Source organism: Spermophilus citellus, assembly GCF_964194105.1.
Source record: "Spermophilus citellus genome assembly, chromosome: 12".
Lineage (NCBI taxonomy): Eukaryota > Metazoa > Chordata > Mammalia > Rodentia > Sciuridae > Spermophilus > Spermophilus citellus.
Window position 1 is genome coordinate 1,632,658 of NC_138198.1, and position 18,152 is coordinate 1,650,809.

Sequence of the window (18,152 nt, forward strand, 5' to 3'; positions counted from 1 at the left end):
GGCCCTAACTATCCCAAAGGTGGCCCCACCAACTCACCTGGAGCAGAGCCTACCAACGCCTGAGACTTTCCAGGTTATCCCTCCTCCTCCACCCCTACCCTCCTCCCTCTGCACCATCTACGCTGGCCTCCCACGGGGGCGCAGCCCTCAAGCACACCCCTGCCTTGAGGCACTCACAAGAGCTCAGGTGGGATGCATCCTTATGGCCACAGGTCTCTCCTTTGCAATGAGGCCCTCCCTCACCACCTGGCATAAAACAGGACCCTAGTTAAGTGCCCTCAACAGACTATCAGCTCTCCATATTCACAGGTTCCACATCCAATACTCAACCAACTGGGAAACTGAATTATTTCAAAAACAAACAAACAAAAAAATCAGTCTGTACTGAGCATGCACAGACTTTGTTCTTGTCATTATTTCCTAAATAACATAGAATAACAACTCTTTCCACAAGATTCACATTGCATTAGGTATTACAAGCTATGTAAAGAGGATTTAGACTATCTGGGAAGATGGGCACAGGTGATGTGCAGATAGTTTACCATTTTATACAAGAGACTCATGCACTGGTGGATTTTGGTATCTGAAAGGGATCCTGGAACAAACTGCCCCACGGATGTGGAGTGATGACTGTAGAGAGCACTTCTAACTGTTCAGTGTCTCTCACTAAGAAGCTGGCTCCACAAAGGCAGATACTTGCAGGGCTGAGTTCTCCCACGGCAGAACCCCTCAGGGCACCCAGTATTTGGTGCTTTACAGAACTACAGACTCCAGTAATGTTGGTTCATGGGTAGATGAGCAGATATAATAACAGGAGAGAAGATACCAGCCACATTCTTTGGGAAAATCTAAATAAAGGCTTGGGAAGGACTAGGAGAAAGAAACCAACAGCTTGGTGACACCCACCTTTTCTAAGTGAGGATGCCCAGCCGTGACTGGAATCCAGTTGTGACTTCAAACACCCTGTGCCATGGCTATTTGTTGCAAGGAAAGAACATCTTAGGACAGGTCAGATCTGAATCACTCAAAACCAGGCTTGGGATCTCCTGCAACCGTGGTGCACCCCCACAGGGGCAGGTAGGACAGACGCCTGTCATAGACTGAAGACAGGAGTACTCATGGCAGATGTGCAGCCTCAAGATCTGCTGCTGGCTCCTAAGAGTCACTGGAGTCTGTTAGCTCTACTTCCCACGAAATAAACACCAGCGGATACTTGTCAAGGTGAAGGCATCCGGACCAGCGTGGGGGCAACCTGAACTTGGGAGAATCATCACATTTGTTGACATAGACCCTGCTCCATGCCAGACACAAGGAGGATCTGGGCCAAAATCAGGATGCTAGAAACTTCACAGTCTACAAAAGTACACGAGCCCATATTCAGACATGCAAGCACTGTACACCACTGCCCCGCAGAAATGTACTCGGTCACCACCAAGCACCCCGCTTAGGTATTGCAGGAGGACTCATTGTCATAAAATAAAACCTTCAAGAGTAAAGGTTTCTAGGATGCCTCTTTATATTTTATCTGTAACAAATAACCACGAATGTTCCTAGTGAAGAGAATTTCCTGGTGCTAATGTTGGAGAAGGAACACTAAAAGTTAGTGGAGAGAGAAAAACGCAGACTGGTCTGGACCCAGAGTCCACGCCCTGCTGTGAGCTTGGCCTGTGTTTTCATTGAATCTGCAAGGCAACAGTAGGCAACATCACCACTGACCCCAGACCCAGACAAGCTGAGCCTTCAGGAAGGTTATCTCGTAGTCCGAGGTCCTACAATCGGCATTGGAACCTTGGTTGTGAAGTGGGGACTCTCCAGCTCCACCATGGACTCCTGCCTCTCGATAGTAACCTCCCTGGCATAAGACTTGAACTGAAGGGTGCTGATAGTGGGCAACCCAGCATGTTTGGCAGCGCCAGGAAGGAGTGGGGACTGGGGTGTGGGCCACAAGCAAGGTAGCATCCAAGAGATTGGAGATTACAGTGTAAGGCAGAGCAGGAACCCAGTCCATAGCCGGCTGTGCTGGCACACACCTGTAATCCTAATGACTCGGGAGGCTGAGGCAGGAGGGTAGGAGGATGGCAAGTTCAGAGCCAGCCTCAGCAATTTAGCAAGGCCCTAAACAACTCAGCAAGATTCTGTCTCAAAATAAAATGTGAAAAAGGGCTGGGGACATGGCTCAATGGTTAAGAGCCTCTGGTTCAATCCTTGGTACCCCTCCCCCACCCAAAAAAAAAAAAAAGAACCCAGTTATAGAGATGACTGGGGGGACTTTGAAAATGTGGATGTTGGAGAAGGAACACTAAAAGTTAGTGGAGAGAGAAAAGCCCTCCCCACGGGCCCCTGCACCCCCATGAGCTCTAATATCGGCTGATGCAGATGCACAGTAGTTCTGAGACTCTCCTATGTTAACTGTGAGCCCCAGGACCACGAGGGTGCATGGGATGTCAGTCTGTACAGCAGACAGACAAGGGTGCACACTGGGTCCCCTGTCTTCTGCATGAAGTTCATACATGGCCTTGAAGAAAGAAGGTGAGAACAGGACTCGGGCCCAGGTAGGGTGCGAACATGTTTTTCAGCAACAGGTAACCTTAAGAAATAAAATCTGCTCCATGGTTATTTCCCAAAGAGTCTAAGAATAGGTCCTCTTAGCAAGAGCCCAGAAGGCCTTGTCTCTGGGTCTTGTCCCTCGGGCACTCAATACAAGAAGTATGCAGTCCTGTGACATGTGTGTTGGAAATTATTGCTGAGGAAATGGAAAAAGTCCAAACTTTGAGAAAATGAGCTTCTAGGTGTCTACACGGAGGGCAAACACCTTTTCTTCTGCACACCATCAGTGCCAGCGGCTGGGGCTGCATCACCCTGAAAGTCACAATCTGACATCATGCATCTCAACCTGGGCTACTTTTTTATTTTTTTAAGTTTGTGTTTAAAATCATTTTTAAAAATCAGAACTATGAGAAAGATTCTTTAAATAGGTGGATACTCAGAGAATACACTTCTGTTTCTAGAAAAAGTTGACAGAGTCTGCCCGGTACTCATCAATGTGCCTGACCACTAGATTACCTCACTGTTTCTGGTTCCGTTTCTGAGGCAAGAATGGGGTCCTCTGTGGTCCCCGGGCAGCATCTCTGTTGGGAACACTGAGTTGTGACAAATGCACATGAGCCTTCTCTCTGCCAGCAACCATCTGCCCTTTCATCTTGCCAGAGCACCTTGGGAGACAGGTGCTTTCACCCCAAAACAGCTCTCAACCTTTCTGGACCATGACTCCACCCAGCTGGCCCGCTCCTCCAAGGACCTTCTCAAATTCAGGTTTACACTGACCCAATAAAGACCACGAGCAACAGAACCCAGGATTCATACCTTCTGATGTTTGGGATTATAAAGCTGAAGTCCGCAAACCCATTCTGATTAAGTAGCTATAATCATTGTTTATATAGACTACTCCCAGGAATCTTTTTGAAAACAAAAAAAGAAAAAAATCCACCCTGTTAGCACTTAGTTCCAAGAAAAAAATAGAAGTCCAGTCTGAGGTTGGGGGTGGGAGGATCTGAAGGAACAAATTTGTGTTTGCCTTTCTGTTCCATGATCACAGACATTGTCTGTGCTCCCCATATTCGCCATGAAAAGTGGAATTCAGGTTGATCCTCTCTGAGCTGAAAATCTGAAATGTTCCAAAATCTGAAACTTGGGAGCTTGAACGTGTTACCAGAAGTGCGACATCTCACACCTGGTCTTACGTAATGGGTCAAAATGGGTGCACCGAAAACACCATCTGAGATTCTCTCATACAACTGTACACAATGTGTATTTCCCGAGATATTTCCAAAATTAGAAAAAAAATCAGAAATCCAAGGCACTTCTGGCCCCAAGCATTTTGGATAAGGGTTATTCAACTGTCTGTGGCTGAACGCCATTTTCTTTAAACATGGAGTCCCTCTATACCCAAGAAGAGTGTGCAGTTCAGGGACACACTAGGCAAAACACACTGGGTCACGGTTAATAGTTTAAATATGTAGTGACCCCTTCCTGGGGTCACATGGAGTCTACTCACGGGGAAGCCGAGTTCCCCTTAATTGTTCAAGCAAGCCCAGAGGTAGAAGTGAGGGGAACAGACATAATACTTACAAAAATTTTCCATTCGTCTTTGATCCTATCAGGACAATCTGCTCAGATTCATCCCGAGAGATGTTCCCGTGGAACCAGGGCATCTTTTCATGGGCCGTGGTGGCGATCAGCTTCTCCAGCTGGGGCTTCTGACTGATGATGGCCTGTTCCAGAGCCTGGCCCTGTGTGACCAGGGAGAGAGAATGAGCCAGACCAGGTAGAAATGGAAAAAAAAAAAAAAAACCATACACAAGCCATGTCTGATGTTTGGCGAGCTCTAATGTGGCCAAGGAGGATCAGATTTCATCCATCCAATCATTTATTCATTCAGAAAAAAACAAACTGTAGGATCTTGAAGGTGACTTAAATACCTTCAAGTGTATAAATAAGAAAGATGTTTTGGAAGAAAGAGTTCGGCCTTTTCAAAACCAGACAAAATGTTGAATACCACCTGGTATAAACACTGAGGCCAGAAAACCAAATAATCCACTAGGTAGACAGTGAGTTGTATGATAGAACCTGGTTATTCCAAGAAGGTCTTAGGTCAAGAAGCCCTAAGAGGTGAACAAGGAAGGCACCTGAGGTGTCCTGTCCCCTTTACCTAGTTACACTGGGCACCTCACTGACCCTGTACCTGAAGGAAGCGTCATCACAGAAAGCACAGGGGAAAACTCTTGCCCCTGTGGGCAAAGCGAGATGGAAACCAAAGGTGGAAAACTGGGCCGAGCGCTTAGTCAATCAACTACTTTGTCTTTCTTAGTGGGAAAGAAACCAATCTTTTCAAGAGTTACTAACGAAGAAGCCAGTGTTTGAATTTGCATTAATCAAGAAAAACCCAAGAAGTAAAAATAAAAATAAAACCACCCCAAATGTGTAGCTGAGAAGAGCAAGGAGGGTAGGTAAGAATGTGGACACCTTTGCCAACTTTCCAGAGGCAAACTTTTGTGCACGTGTCCAAATGAAACACAAGCATCCTCTGCCGTGGCAAACCTGGCCTCTTGGGCTTTATACCAGAGATATTGCAATCCAGCTTAGTATTGGCATAGAGTGATATCATTAGCAGCAGTATTTATAATTGATAAAAGGGTTCATCAGTGGATACTAGTTAAATAAATTATCGTGCCCAGTGGGCAATGCCAGGTGGCCAAAGAAAGGGTGGTGCACTTATGTGTGTGTGAGACAGAACATTCAGCGAGAGATATTAAGAAGCTGTAAATTCAAGGGCCAATCATTGTGCATGGCATGACCCTGTTAGGTAAATATCAATGTCTCTTTGAAAAGTCCCTCCATGAACTTGGTGGCAACATCTCCTGTAGTGCAGAAAGCCACATCCCAGGCATGAAGTTTCCCTGCCTCAGCGTATAAAGGAGGAATGGTAGTCTTCCTAGAGTCAGTCGCTTTTTGGCTAAAATTGATGGTTGAGGAGTTGGGTGCTCTTTGGGGCACACTAGGTTTGCATGTCATGGGGACATCTGTGTGGGATCCCAGGTTCCCATGAACACAGGGTGCAGGTCCAACTGAGACCCACCTGCAGGTTCCAGGTCTGCTTTACATATTCCCTGATGAGGTTTTCCTTCAGGTCCTCGAAGGGCCCTGTCTTGGGCTGCACTCCGGGGGGTCGGTTGCAGGGTTTTGTGAGAATGCAGATGAGGCCATCGGATTCCTGCGAGTGGTACTGGCAGAGGTCAGCAGGGCTGCTGTGGGTCCTGCCACCCGAGATGGCATAGGTGCCATTGATCTCCCTCTCGATGGTGTAGTGGTGTGCCTTCCTGCCGTGAGCCACTGACAGGGCAAAGCCACCCAGGTAATTGCGACTCTGACGCAGCAGGTAGAGCCCATCTGTCATGCCCCCCTGGACCAGGTAATCTTCGGCCTCCTCCCGAGTGATGTTGCCAAAAAAGAAGGGCAGGTGGTTGGCGCTCTCTGTTGGGCTGTTGGCCATGCCGGCGCTGTCTCCTCAGGAAGTGACAGGGCCCAGGCAGGGAGACACCTGGGGACAAGACAAAGATGAGAAGACTCCAGTGAGCAACTCAAGCTGCGAGAAATGTGGGTTGACTCCCTCTGAATCCTTGCCAGCTGGAGACAGATCCTCCCGCTCAGAATGGAGGTGCATCCCTCTTTGGACTTCCCATCATGCACTGTCATTTCTGCTCACACGACTTATGGTTTCCCAGCCCGCCCTCTGCATAATTAACCCAAATCACAGCCTTTGGCCAAAGTCACCAAATTCACTTTTTTTTTTTTTTTTTTTGGTGGGGGACAAAAAATTTTAAGAAGAAACCTCCTAAAAAAGAGAAGTACACAGAAGTGTTATTGCAAAACAGGCTCAGGCACTCCCCGTGCGGGTGGACGGCAGCACCCAGGAGCAGAGACCAACACAAGCTTAAAGCCAGGGTTGCTGTGGAGATGGCGACAATTTTTTATTTTTGCAGGGCGCGTTGCCAGTGAAGATGCTGTTGAACTCCTTTCCTCTCTTTTTTTTTAATTTTTTTTTTTTTAGTTCTCGGCGGACACAACATCTTTGTTGGTATGTGGTGCTGAGGATCGAACCCGGGCCGCACGTATGCCAGGTGAGCGCGCTACCGCCTGAACCACGTCCCCAGCCCCCCTTTCCTCTCTATCTGAACTACAGAGATGACTCCAGATAGCCACTGGGTGAGTTGAAATCCAGAGAGCAGCCGTGGGGGCCTCATCTGTGACCATGGAACACTGTCCCCTTCTGTCACCACAGGCCTCCCCACCCGTGGTCTGGGGTGGAGACCAGACAGCAGCTGCCTGAGGCACCCAAGCCACATCCTCCTGCAGTTTGCTTGAGCGTGGGAACAGTATGCCCCGACCGCACTCCACTCCACTCCATCGCCTCCCTTTGTCACATGGCTTCCCAGGTGACCAGGGCTCCTCCAATGCATGGGTGATAGATAGCACAGGCTCACAGCTACAAGGACATCTGAGCAGGAAGGTACTGCCCCCCAGGTGCCAGCACACACTGCAGAGGGGAAATGGAGCTGCAGACAAAGGTGATTGATTGATTGATTGATTGATACCAGGGATTGACTCCAAGGGTGCTCAACTACTGAGCCGCATCCCCAACACTTCACTGGATTTTAGAGACAGGGTCTCTGAGTTGCTTAGGGACTTGCTAAATTTCTGAGGTTGGCTTTGAATTTGCAACCCTCCTGCCTCAGCCTCCCAAGCCACTATGATTCCAGGCATCCGCTACTGTACCTGGTGCAGATGCAGTTTTAACATGGAGCTTTGTAAATGAGATGTCCAGGAGGTATCCACAGAGGTGTGTATTTTAAACTAAAGGGACTGGTCATGGAAGGAAATCATCCAGATGGCCTCACTGTTCATCTGGGGTGAAAGCACTGGCCCTTTCATGTTCTCCAGACTCCCCGAACACCTCAGGCCTACACGACATGCCACACACACACATCACACGCACATATATGACATAACACTGCATCACATACATAGGTATCCAACAAATACACCAGACCCACACACAACCCACAAACACAACACGCATGTCATGCACATCACCCATACACCACCCCCACATCACACACACTCCATAAACATGCCACATATCACATATTCACCACACAACATACACACATCATATACATGTCACATAACAGACAACACACCACACCTACAACACAATACACCACTCACATACACATATCAACCATCATTCACACAACATACATATCACAATCACACCTCATGTATACATGTGTCTTACATACACACATCATACAACATACATACAACACAAACACCATACACGCCACTCATCACCAAACATGCTCCATGCAGCACAATTACACACATACCACACACATCACATCCCACATATACCACACATACTACACACATAACACACTATGTACACACCATGCACACATCATACAAACCCTACATCACATGTACATGCCTGCACCACATGCCACATCGTATCCACTGACTACATCACATATACACACACACCCCACGTGATACATAGCACGGCCCCCACATGATCCTACGAAACAACCCCTTGGGATGTGAACTGTCCTCGAATTGGCTGCGCAGCACAGGAACACCCACCTGATGCAGGTCACTGAATTTTCTCTGGACAGTATCCTCCTCTGAGTGGCCCTGCAAAGACGGGGGTGTGGTCCAGTGTGATAAGATGCACAGTCATTGTTCTGCTTGCTTTTCATAGTATTTGACTGTTAACGTCTAATTTTTCTTGGTCCAACACGTTTCTAAGAATTTAAAGCACAGTCTACTTGCTCTTAAGGCGGGGACATCTCTGGTGAAACCCAGTGTCTTTTGGGATGCATCTATTCTGACTCTTCCCCCCCCTGGTTCTCTCGCCATGGTGTCTGCCGCAGGCTCGGCCCCGCCCCTAAGTCCTCTCTTGTCACACTCCCCACTTTTCTGGCCAGGGGTGCTGGGCCTGTAGGGCCTGGACTATCCCCCCTACCTCCTTTCACCCTGCAGGCTGTCCAGGGGCCTGCTCCTCTCAGGCGCCTGCTGTGCTGCTGTTCCCGCCATCTTGGGGAGGCCACCGCGTCCATCTGCTGCCTGCCCGCATGTGGATCCCCTGGCAGTGCCCAGCAAGGGACACAGGGGACCTTCTGTAGTCTTGTGTTCTCCCAGGAGTGACTCCCAAGGGCTGTGTGCCTGGTCCTCACCCTGCACCACGACAACGGCGTCACCTGCAGCTGCAGACCTTCACCTCTGACCCCACACACCCTGACCGCACACCTCCTCCCACGGCCTCCCTCCTGGGCTGCACAGACTGTGCCCCCTCCAGGCTGCCCATGCCCCTGCCAAGAGGCTCACTCCGGGCATCCCCTCCTCAGCTCTCTGGACCTCACCAGGGCTGCCACGGACATCCCCCCTTTCCTGGGCTCACTTCACGCCCCCTGCGGCCTCCCCACACCCCTGACCACTCTCCCCCGTCCTCACAGAAGTACCTCATATGCTCCTTGCTGTGTGACTGTCCCTGACTGCTCATACCCCCTCCAGGTCCCCATGTCCCTCTTCAGGTAGCTTTAATCCACTAAGAGCTCCAACTAAATAACTTTTTAAAGGAACAATATTTTAAATGAAATGCTAACAACCATCTTTTGATCAATATAAATTGGAACTACATTTTCTTTGAAAGTTCACTGGTTTCTTGGTAATAGCTCCATCTCTGCAGGTGATTCGGCCTGAATCTCAGGTTCAAGTGCATCAACAGAAGACAGAGCAGGTTGTCACAAGGTCCTGGGGTCCTCTAGAGGCCCTCTGAGGTACAAGTCCTTTATAGCTCATTTTGGTTTGTTTATTTCATTTCTAATAATATACGTGGCATGGTGTGATGTTTTTGACACGTGTATAAAATGTGCACTGATCAAATCCAGGTAATCGGCGTATCCACGTCAGTCATCATATGTTTGTGGTGAAAACTTTCAAAACCCCCTTATTTTAAAATGCACAACATACTGTTCACAGTCACTGTGTTCATCAGCTTCTTGTTGCTGTGACAAAGATGCCTGAGAAAACAAACCTGGAGGAGGAAAGGTCTATTTCGGCTTCTTGTTTGGAGGTGTCAGTCTCTGGTCACCTGACCCTGTCACTAGGGGCCTACAAAGAGGCGGCACACCGTGGTGGATGTGCGTGGTGGAGAAAAGGTTGCCGCTCCATGGTGGCCAGCAAGGAGACAGAGAGAGGGGACGAGAGAGACCCTCACTTCCTCCAGCTAAGTTCCGCCTCCTGAAGTTTCCGTCTCCTCCCAGCAGTGGCACCAGAGGAGATGGAAGTCTTCAACACATGAGCCTTTGAGGGACATTCCGGATGGAAACGACAGCAGTCCTCCTTCTGTGCAGTAGAACCTTCTGTCTAACTGTCACCCTGTCCCCAGGAACCCCTAACCCTGCCCCCACCCTCCCAGACTCTGGGACCCTCCACCCGATGCTGTATTTCCACCTCCTTCCTGAGCAGAAGGCCACCTCTGGTTTCCCTGGGGAGAAAAAGAGCCCCCTGTGCTCAATACTGGCCCCATCCTGGCCCAGAGGCCCTCTTCCTTCTGACCAGAGGATTTCTTGCACTGGAGGTGACCAGGTGCTGGTCTGAAGGAAGAGTGACCTTGTCCTGTGTGGTGGATGCTTGGCCAGGAGAGCTGTCCACTGTAGGAGCTGCTGACGGCATCCTTGGACTGTTAAACTTAAGGCACAAACAGAATCGGCGGCAGAGCAGCAACGGCGGGCGGCACTCCTGCCTTCTCAGGGCTGGCCCCCCGACTCGGTCCTGGTCTCCACCCTCCGCTTCCCCGAGCTTCAAGATGGTCACTCCACTCCAGCCACCAGCCACCCCGCCCTCACAGCCAGACTGCTGTTCTCAGCTCTGTTTTCCATGCTCGCTCTCAGCCACTATGGCAGATTCAAGGAGCTCCACCTTCTCACCAAGCCTGGGTCCTGAGACAGGGGGAGCCAGCCACACACCTGCCGTGAGCCTTCTTCCTGCGTGCCCATGAACTCTACCATGGTCCCCGTCACTGCTGCTGACACACTCTGCTCACCACCTCCCCAACCCCTTCTCCTCTGTTTGCAGGGAAAGTCCAGAGTTCAAGGTCACTTCCCCTGGGGATCATTTTCTCAGTGCTACTTAGAGTGCACTCTGTATTTTTTGTCAATTCAACATTGCTAGTTATTTTTCTCCATGTGTATGACCAGTTGTTTGTTTTTAACAGCAGAAAATTGAGAAACAAAAAAGACCTTTCGTTACAACTGGACAGGGGGGTGACATCACATGATCCCCAGCAAGGCCCTCCAATACCTGTGCCCCTCAGCCCACCAGTCCATACGCCTCAGCACACACCTGTGCAGGTAGCTCTTCAGCAGAAATGGTTTTCAGGTGCCAAGTGAGCCCCTTAAAAACAGAATTCCGTGCTCTATTGGGGCCTTTTCATAATGCAGGTTAAATGTGCCCGTAGGAATAGAAAAATGATTTTTAACGTGGAATAACTGCCCATGCTTCCCTGGGGCGCATCTCTCCCTCCTGTACTTGATTTTTCCCTATAGCAAATCTCCGTAAGGTGACAGCCCTTTAACACATCCTCATTGATGGTCACATTTGAGTCCATCTTCTTCCCCCCCTACAGAGGGCCAGCTCTAGAAGGTTAGAATAGGGAAGCCTCTGTCCACTGCCAGGTCTCCATGGTCCTAACAGCTCCTAGTACCTGGTGGGTGGTCAGGAAATGCAGGTGGATTAATGGATACCCATCTCTCTCCACTGAGCTCCTGACCTGTATGTCGGCTTACCTGTCATCGCTTGGACATCTAAGAGGCAATTCGACCTTTCGAGACCCAAGAAGGGGCTTTCGATTCTTCATTCCTATAACCTCACCAAATATATCACTCCCTCAGTCTCCTCACTTAGGAAATGATACCAACGACAACTGGTTGGTCAGGGTGAGACCTAGAGACTGGCAGGCGTCTTCCCTTTCCTCCATTCTGCACATCTCAGGTCAGAAAAGAACCTGCTCCTACCAGAAGCGTCGGGCAACGCTGGGGCAGGCTCCCTCCCAAAGAGGCAGCAGCTCACGTGGGCACCGAGGTCCACCCATCAGCCAAGAAGCCGCGGATCTAAGAGGCGAGACGAGCTGGTCTCCTGGGCTCTCTCAGCAGTCTTCCTTGAGAATGCGTCCCCGGGACTTCTGCCTCCCACCATCTCCCCGGGCTGCCCGAGAAGCAGCAGCCGCCATCTTTCAGGCCAAGGCATCGGCTCTGGTCCTGGCTTTGGGCCCTGTGCTCCGGGTTGTCTGTTCCCTACTCACAGGCAAGGTGACCTCTCTCCTCTCATGCCACATCCCAAACTCTCTTCTCCTGCAAGGTTCTCCTTGCCTTGGCCTGAGACCTCCAGGCTCAGCTTGCTCCCCCTATCCAGCCACATAGCCTCGTTGCCTGTCTTCATGGGTCAGGTCTGTCTGTGTCCAGCCATGGACCTGTATCCTGGCTGCCTTTCTCCTGCTCTGACCTGAGGTCTCAGTTCGACATCATGCTCTTAAGGCGGGTGGTCCAGATGGTCCCTGATGGCTCGAGTCTGCCTGTGCCCAACCCGGCGGCTCCCCACTCATATTTAACTTAACCACAGAACCTAACATCCCTGTAAGCCTGCTCTTATCCTAAAATGTACGCATCAAAGATCTGAAAACTTTAACTGACTTTCTCATGCTTCAGGGTCTGCAAGCTCTCCACAAAATAACTCTTCCATAGAAACATGTTGCTCCTTCCTCTTTAGAATTCTACAATGAATGCATGTTGCTTTTCTGATAACAGTCTAAATGTCCAGTCGCTGCGCGTCCAGAGACCCTTGGCGATAAGTAGGTCCAAACTTATGGATATATCTGTCCTGCAGCCACTTGCTTGGGACTTGGTTCTTGTGTGAGTTCATAGCTTCTTAGGGGGAAGGACCTGGCTCTTCCTGATGAGGATCTGCCAGATGCTTCTGGCAGGAAACGCTTCCTCATCTGATTCCCTGACTCTTCTCCAGCCCCAATCTTCTTCCATGTGACCCCAGGACACAAAGCACACACACAGTTCTTTCCCCGTGCCTGCACACCCACAGTGGCTACTCCAAATCAACACGTTCTCCTTCACCTGATATTTCACAAACTCCCATATCCGGGCGGCACCCTGACTTTGCCCACGTGATATCCTATTGCTAAAACCTTTCTTAAAAGTGCTGCTGAGCTGGGTGCAATGGTGCACACCTGTCATCCCAGCCACTCAAGAGGCTGAGGCAGGAGGATCTCAAGTTTGAGGCCAACCCCAGCAATTTAGCAAGACCCTGTCTGAAAATAAAATAAAAAGGGACTGCGGGAGTCCTGGGGTTGTGGCTCGGTGGTAAAGTGCTGGCCTAGCACGCGTGAGGCGCTGGGTTCAATCCCTAGCACCACCTAAAAAAACAAAAAAACTAAATAAACAAAGTTATTGTGTCCATCTATAACTAAAAATATTTTTTAAAAAGAGGGATTGGGAATATAGTTGAGTGGTAAAGTGCCTCTAGGTTCAATCTCAGTACCAAAAAAAGTGCCACTAACTTTGACATTAACTGCCATCATCTCCCGGGTCTGTGCCTGGTGGTCTATCAGCACAGGCGTGGATGGCCCCAGCGGCCCAGAAGTTACACTGGGCTTCTGGAGGTTGAAGTTTCCCTTTCACATGTGGTCACAACACGTCCCCCACCCTTTATTTACATAGTAAGGCAGCTGCATTCACCCCACCACCCCCTCTGTTGGTTCTGTTTTCATTTGGCATCCCTCATTGCAATTAGCGCAGAGTCACTCAACCCAATTGCTCTTGACACTGGGGCTGGGCCACTCTCGGCTCTGAGTGTGTCAGGGGGCTGTGTGATTTACTGGAGTTTACAAGTTATTTAGGAATGTCCCTGGCCTCTACCCACCAGATGCCAATAGAATCCCATTCCCCAGTCCTGACAACAAAAATCATCTCCAGACATGGCCTAACCTTCTTTGGGGACAAAGATACCCACACCTGGAAATCACTGCATTAGCTGTTGTGGCCTGACCACAGATCTCAAGTGTGCCTTCTAGGTTTTAGCTCTTTCACCAACAAATTAATCTACTTTGTTAGCATCATCACTCATGAGCAGAGGCTGGGGAGGGTTGGAAAGACGTGGAGTCCCATGGGAGTGGTGCCTGCTGGCCCAGATGAAGGCAAGGTCCTGGGCACAGAGCAGAGGCTGGGACATGGAAAGGCTGGTGTCCCATCCCGGCTCCAGGTGACCTGGGCACCTTAGTGTTACAGATCTTCATCTGTGAAAGGGGAAGGCAATATACCAAAGCCACCATAATAAATGGCAGCCATGAGCTGGTGGGCCTGCAAATTGGTACAATCATGGTGATTCCTCAAAAAATTAAGAATGGAACCATCATTTGACCCAGCTATCCCACCCCACTTTTAACTCCTACACCAGAGGAGTTAAAGCCAGCACACTACAGTGAAGCAGCCACATCAATGTGTATAGCAGCACAATTCACAATAGCTAAGTTATGGAACCAACCTAGGTGCCCTTTCAACAGATGAGTGGGTAAGGAAAATGTGTTATATATAAGTAGTGGAATATTACTCAGCCATAAAGAAGAATGACTTGATGACATTCACTGGTGAATGGATGGATCTGGAGTGAAATAAGCCAACCCCCCAAAAAAAACAAAAGCCAAAGTTTCTCTCTGATATGTGGATGCTAACACACAATAAAGAAAGGGGGAGAATAGAAGTTCAGTGGATTAGACAAAGGGGAATGAAGGGAAGGGAGGGGATAGGAATAGGAAACACAGTGGAATGAACTGGACATAACATTCCTTTGTTCATATATGAATTCAACACAGTGAAGTTCTACATCATGTACATCCACAAGACTAGGATCCTAATTAGAATACGATATACCCCATGTTTGTATAAATATGTCCAAATAGACTCTACTATCATGTCTAACTTAAAGAACAAATAAATAAATAAATAAATAAATAAATAAATAAATAAATAAATAAATGAATGTCAGCAGTGAATGGAGAACACGGAGGTTGCCCAGGACCATTGGTACCTCATGAGTGGAAGTGTGGAATAGAGAAGGATTAGCTCATGGTGAGATGCAGAAGAGAAAGGAATAGAAAACTCGATACTTGGAAGGAGGGTGTGTGTGTGTGAGTGTGAGTGTGTGTGTGTGTGTGTGTGTGCGCGCGCGCACGCACGTGCACTTGTCCAAGAGAGAGAGACAAGACACACCCACATGACCACGGTGGACAGCTCATAAGAGGCCTGGGATCAACCAGAGACAGTGCTTCCTTCCCACAAAGACTCCCCTTGTGCCAGTCGGGTGCCAATCAGGCTTCATTCCACACATGACACACTGCGAGGGGTTAGATCTAGAAAGGAATCCTCTGTGTTTTCCCAGGGTTGGCTCTGTCTGCCCTGGCCCTGAGCAGCCCCACCAGCAGCCCACCCTGAACCTGTGGAAATGAGTTCTTGTGAATGTCGAGGAGTCCCTCTGTGTCTAATAAGCACCTGCATGTCTCCCACGTGTTTTATTTCAAGCCCCCTGTATTGTTTTGCAACTGACTGACACCACTGGATCTTCTCACTGGACATTAGGAGTCCATTTCTCCAGTTCCAGAAATAAGTTGACTGTTTGACCTTTGTACTTCAAAACCTATTTAGATTGAGACATAAGCTCTATCTTGTCAGGGAGCCACTTTACAGATGGACAGCCATAGTCTCACACCTGGTGTCATGAGCATGATATTTCTCATGGACTCTGAGCTGCTGTGTTTAAGGGCACTATAAGTAGATGAGGCACAGATCCAAAGGCAGGTGCGAACTCATCCAGAATGCATAACTCCATCTCCTGCAGAGGAGTAGCCAGCATGAATGCCAACACAGTGAACAGGAGCAGAGCTTCCCATGCCCACCAGACACCTGCCCAACCCACTCCCTGGCCCACTTCACGTCATAACTTTTCATTTATTTTCTCGTCTGTGTTCTCCAATGTCACAAGAATTGACATTCCATTAGAGTAAATATGCTTACCATTTTGTTTCCTGCTCCCCAGAATAGAGGCTACCTTCACCATGGGTCTCTACCCTGCAAAGTTTGTTGGAGAGTTCAAGTGTCTCTTTGGGAGGCAGCTTCCAAGAGGGCACCCAGTGAGCCTCACCTGGTGTTCACACCCTCACACATCCATTGGCTGACCTCCGAATGATGTGTGGAATGTCTGAGGCTGATCCATATAAAAGCCTTTGTAGTTTCCCCTCCGTCTAGTATGATAAAATAGGGCTATTCAAGTGGATTGCTCACCCTTGGGGAAGACAGAGGCCATGTTGTAAGGATGCTCAAGCAGCTCTCTGGGGAGGCCCATGTGGAAAGAAACTGAGGCGTCAGCCAACAGTCAGCCTGGGCTTGCCAGCCATGGGAACTATCTTGGAGGAGGGTCCTCCAGCCCCCCTCAAACCTTTAAATGAGATTGCAGTCCAGGTCACTGCAGCCCTATGGAGACCCTGAGTCAGCCCAGCTGTCTCAAACACCTGATCACAAGTATGATGAGAGAAAATAGAGGTTGAGTAGGCCTTACCCAAAATGATTGGGAATGGAATTGTTTCAGATTTTGGATTTTTAAAAAATTGGAATATTTTTATGTACCTAACTAAGAAGAATTTTGGGGGATGAGACCCAAGGATAAACACAAAAATTCATTTGTGCTTTATATACACCTTATACATATAACCTGAAGGTACTTTAACAGAATAACTTTAATAATTTTATGCATAATACAGAATTTCACAGTATGGAATTTTCTATTTGTGGTGTCATATAGGTACTCAAATTTTCAGATTTTGGAGCATTTTGAATTTTGGATTTTTGAATGAGATGCTCTCACCCTTTAAATGATTGCTATAGTTTTAATCAACTAAGTTCAGGGCAATTTGCTAGGTAGCAACAGACACCTAATACAGTAAGTGCAATGGGGTTGGGTGACAGAAGCAACCATTGCTTGATTGATATATAAAGGAGTTACTGATAAACGAGACCTAAAGCCAGGGGGACTGAGGATAAAAACTCCTGGCAGAGCCAGGATAAGCCTTTCTGGTATGGAAGAGGTGAGGAAAGGTAGTTGGAGGTCAGGAAGAGGAGAGCTAAGCTGCATGAGCCCAGTGTGTGGATATGGCCAGCTTCATGCTATCTTCCTTCATCTCTAGGTCTCAGACCAGAGGACAGGACTGGCTCCCCGAATCCTGCAAGGGCCACAATCTTGAGCCCAGCACTTACAGATAATGGCAACCAGGAAGAAAGACGATTCTCAAAGTTCAGATTAATTCACTGTCACTAACATCACAACTTATAAAGCCTCAGAGTATCGTTTCTTTCTCTATTTTCTCCTCTCTCCATTTCTTCAGTATTGATAATCTGGGTTCTATTCTCTTTTCATTTCATGCACGAGACAAAATACAGCGGTTTCTTGTTATGCATGGTAGTTATGTTCTATAGCATGTACAACACATCTGCAAATTCTGAACACTGCTCCTTAGGAAAATGCAAAGTTAAATTCTTGGGATCCTCCAGCTACATATTTATTTTCTTTTGGTACCGGGGATTGAACCTAGGGGCGCTTATTACTGAGCTATATCCCCAGCCTTTTTAATATTTATTTAGAGACAGGGTCTCTCTGAGTTGCTCAGGGCCTCACTAAGTTGCTGAAGCTGGCTTGGAACTCGCGATCCTTCTGCTTCGGCCTCCTGAGCTGCTGGGATTACTGTGCCACAGCGCCCGGCTGGCTGGTTACCTTTTTATCAGTTGATCAATATGTGACCTTTCATCAACTGTGTGTTTCTATTTGTAAAAAGTGACTTCATATATATTGTTGATATATTAATAGGGGACTCATGGCCACCAATACTGCAACTCATGTATAAAGCTGACCTTTTCATTCCGTAAAGCACATCTCAGACCCGACGCAGCACTTTAGCACTATGCTTGGGACCATTATCCATGGTGAAGTCACCAACAGAAAGCACAAAATTGCCCCCTCCAAAGGGGCCATAAAAAGACCAGGCAAAGGGACACCTGTTCACACCAGAATGGCTGAGACAAGAAGGCAGAGTGTCCCTTTATACAACCTGAGGCAGAACGTCTCTTATTCAACCTGAGCATGTGTGTCAGGAGATTTTTTACCACCTTGCACATTTACACAAACAGTGGTAAAAGTACTGTTTTGATTTGGGGGTTTCAAGTACATATTAATGAACAGATCAATTTGTAAATCTGAAAGTCACAAGTAGTGAGCATGGACTCTAAGTAATTTCTGCACCCCCCCCCACTTTCCCTGAATCTCATTCACAAAAACATACCATTGTGCGTCAACGTTTTGGGAGAACCACTCACCTATGAAACACATTATTCTTGTTCTCTGAATCTGTCTAATTTCCAGCATTTTCTAGCTTGACTGGGAAATGGCAGAGGAAACCTTTGTAGCCTTTTCTGAATGCCCTG

At 48.3% G+C, this 18,152-nt stretch overlaps 1 protein-coding gene across 4 annotated transcripts in view; it reads right to left on the bottom strand.

Annotated features, from left to right (window-relative positions):
• Positions 1 to 18,152, bottom strand: part of SYK (spleen associated tyrosine kinase) — a 90,447-nt gene that overhangs the window by 42,113 nt on the left and 30,182 nt on the right. For all 4 annotated transcript variants that reach the window (XM_081263308.1, XM_081263307.1, XM_081263305.1 and 1 more), the window contains exons 2-3: positions 5,636 to 6,097; positions 4,129 to 4,289 (exon numbers count right to left, since the gene is read on the bottom strand). In XM_081263308.1, coding sequence (XP_081119434.1) covers positions 4,129 to 4,289; positions 5,636 to 6,049 — 575 coding nt within the window. In that variant the 5' untranslated portion in view covers positions 6,050 to 6,097. The remainder of the gene's footprint in view (positions 1 to 4,128; positions 4,290 to 5,635; positions 6,098 to 18,152) is intronic.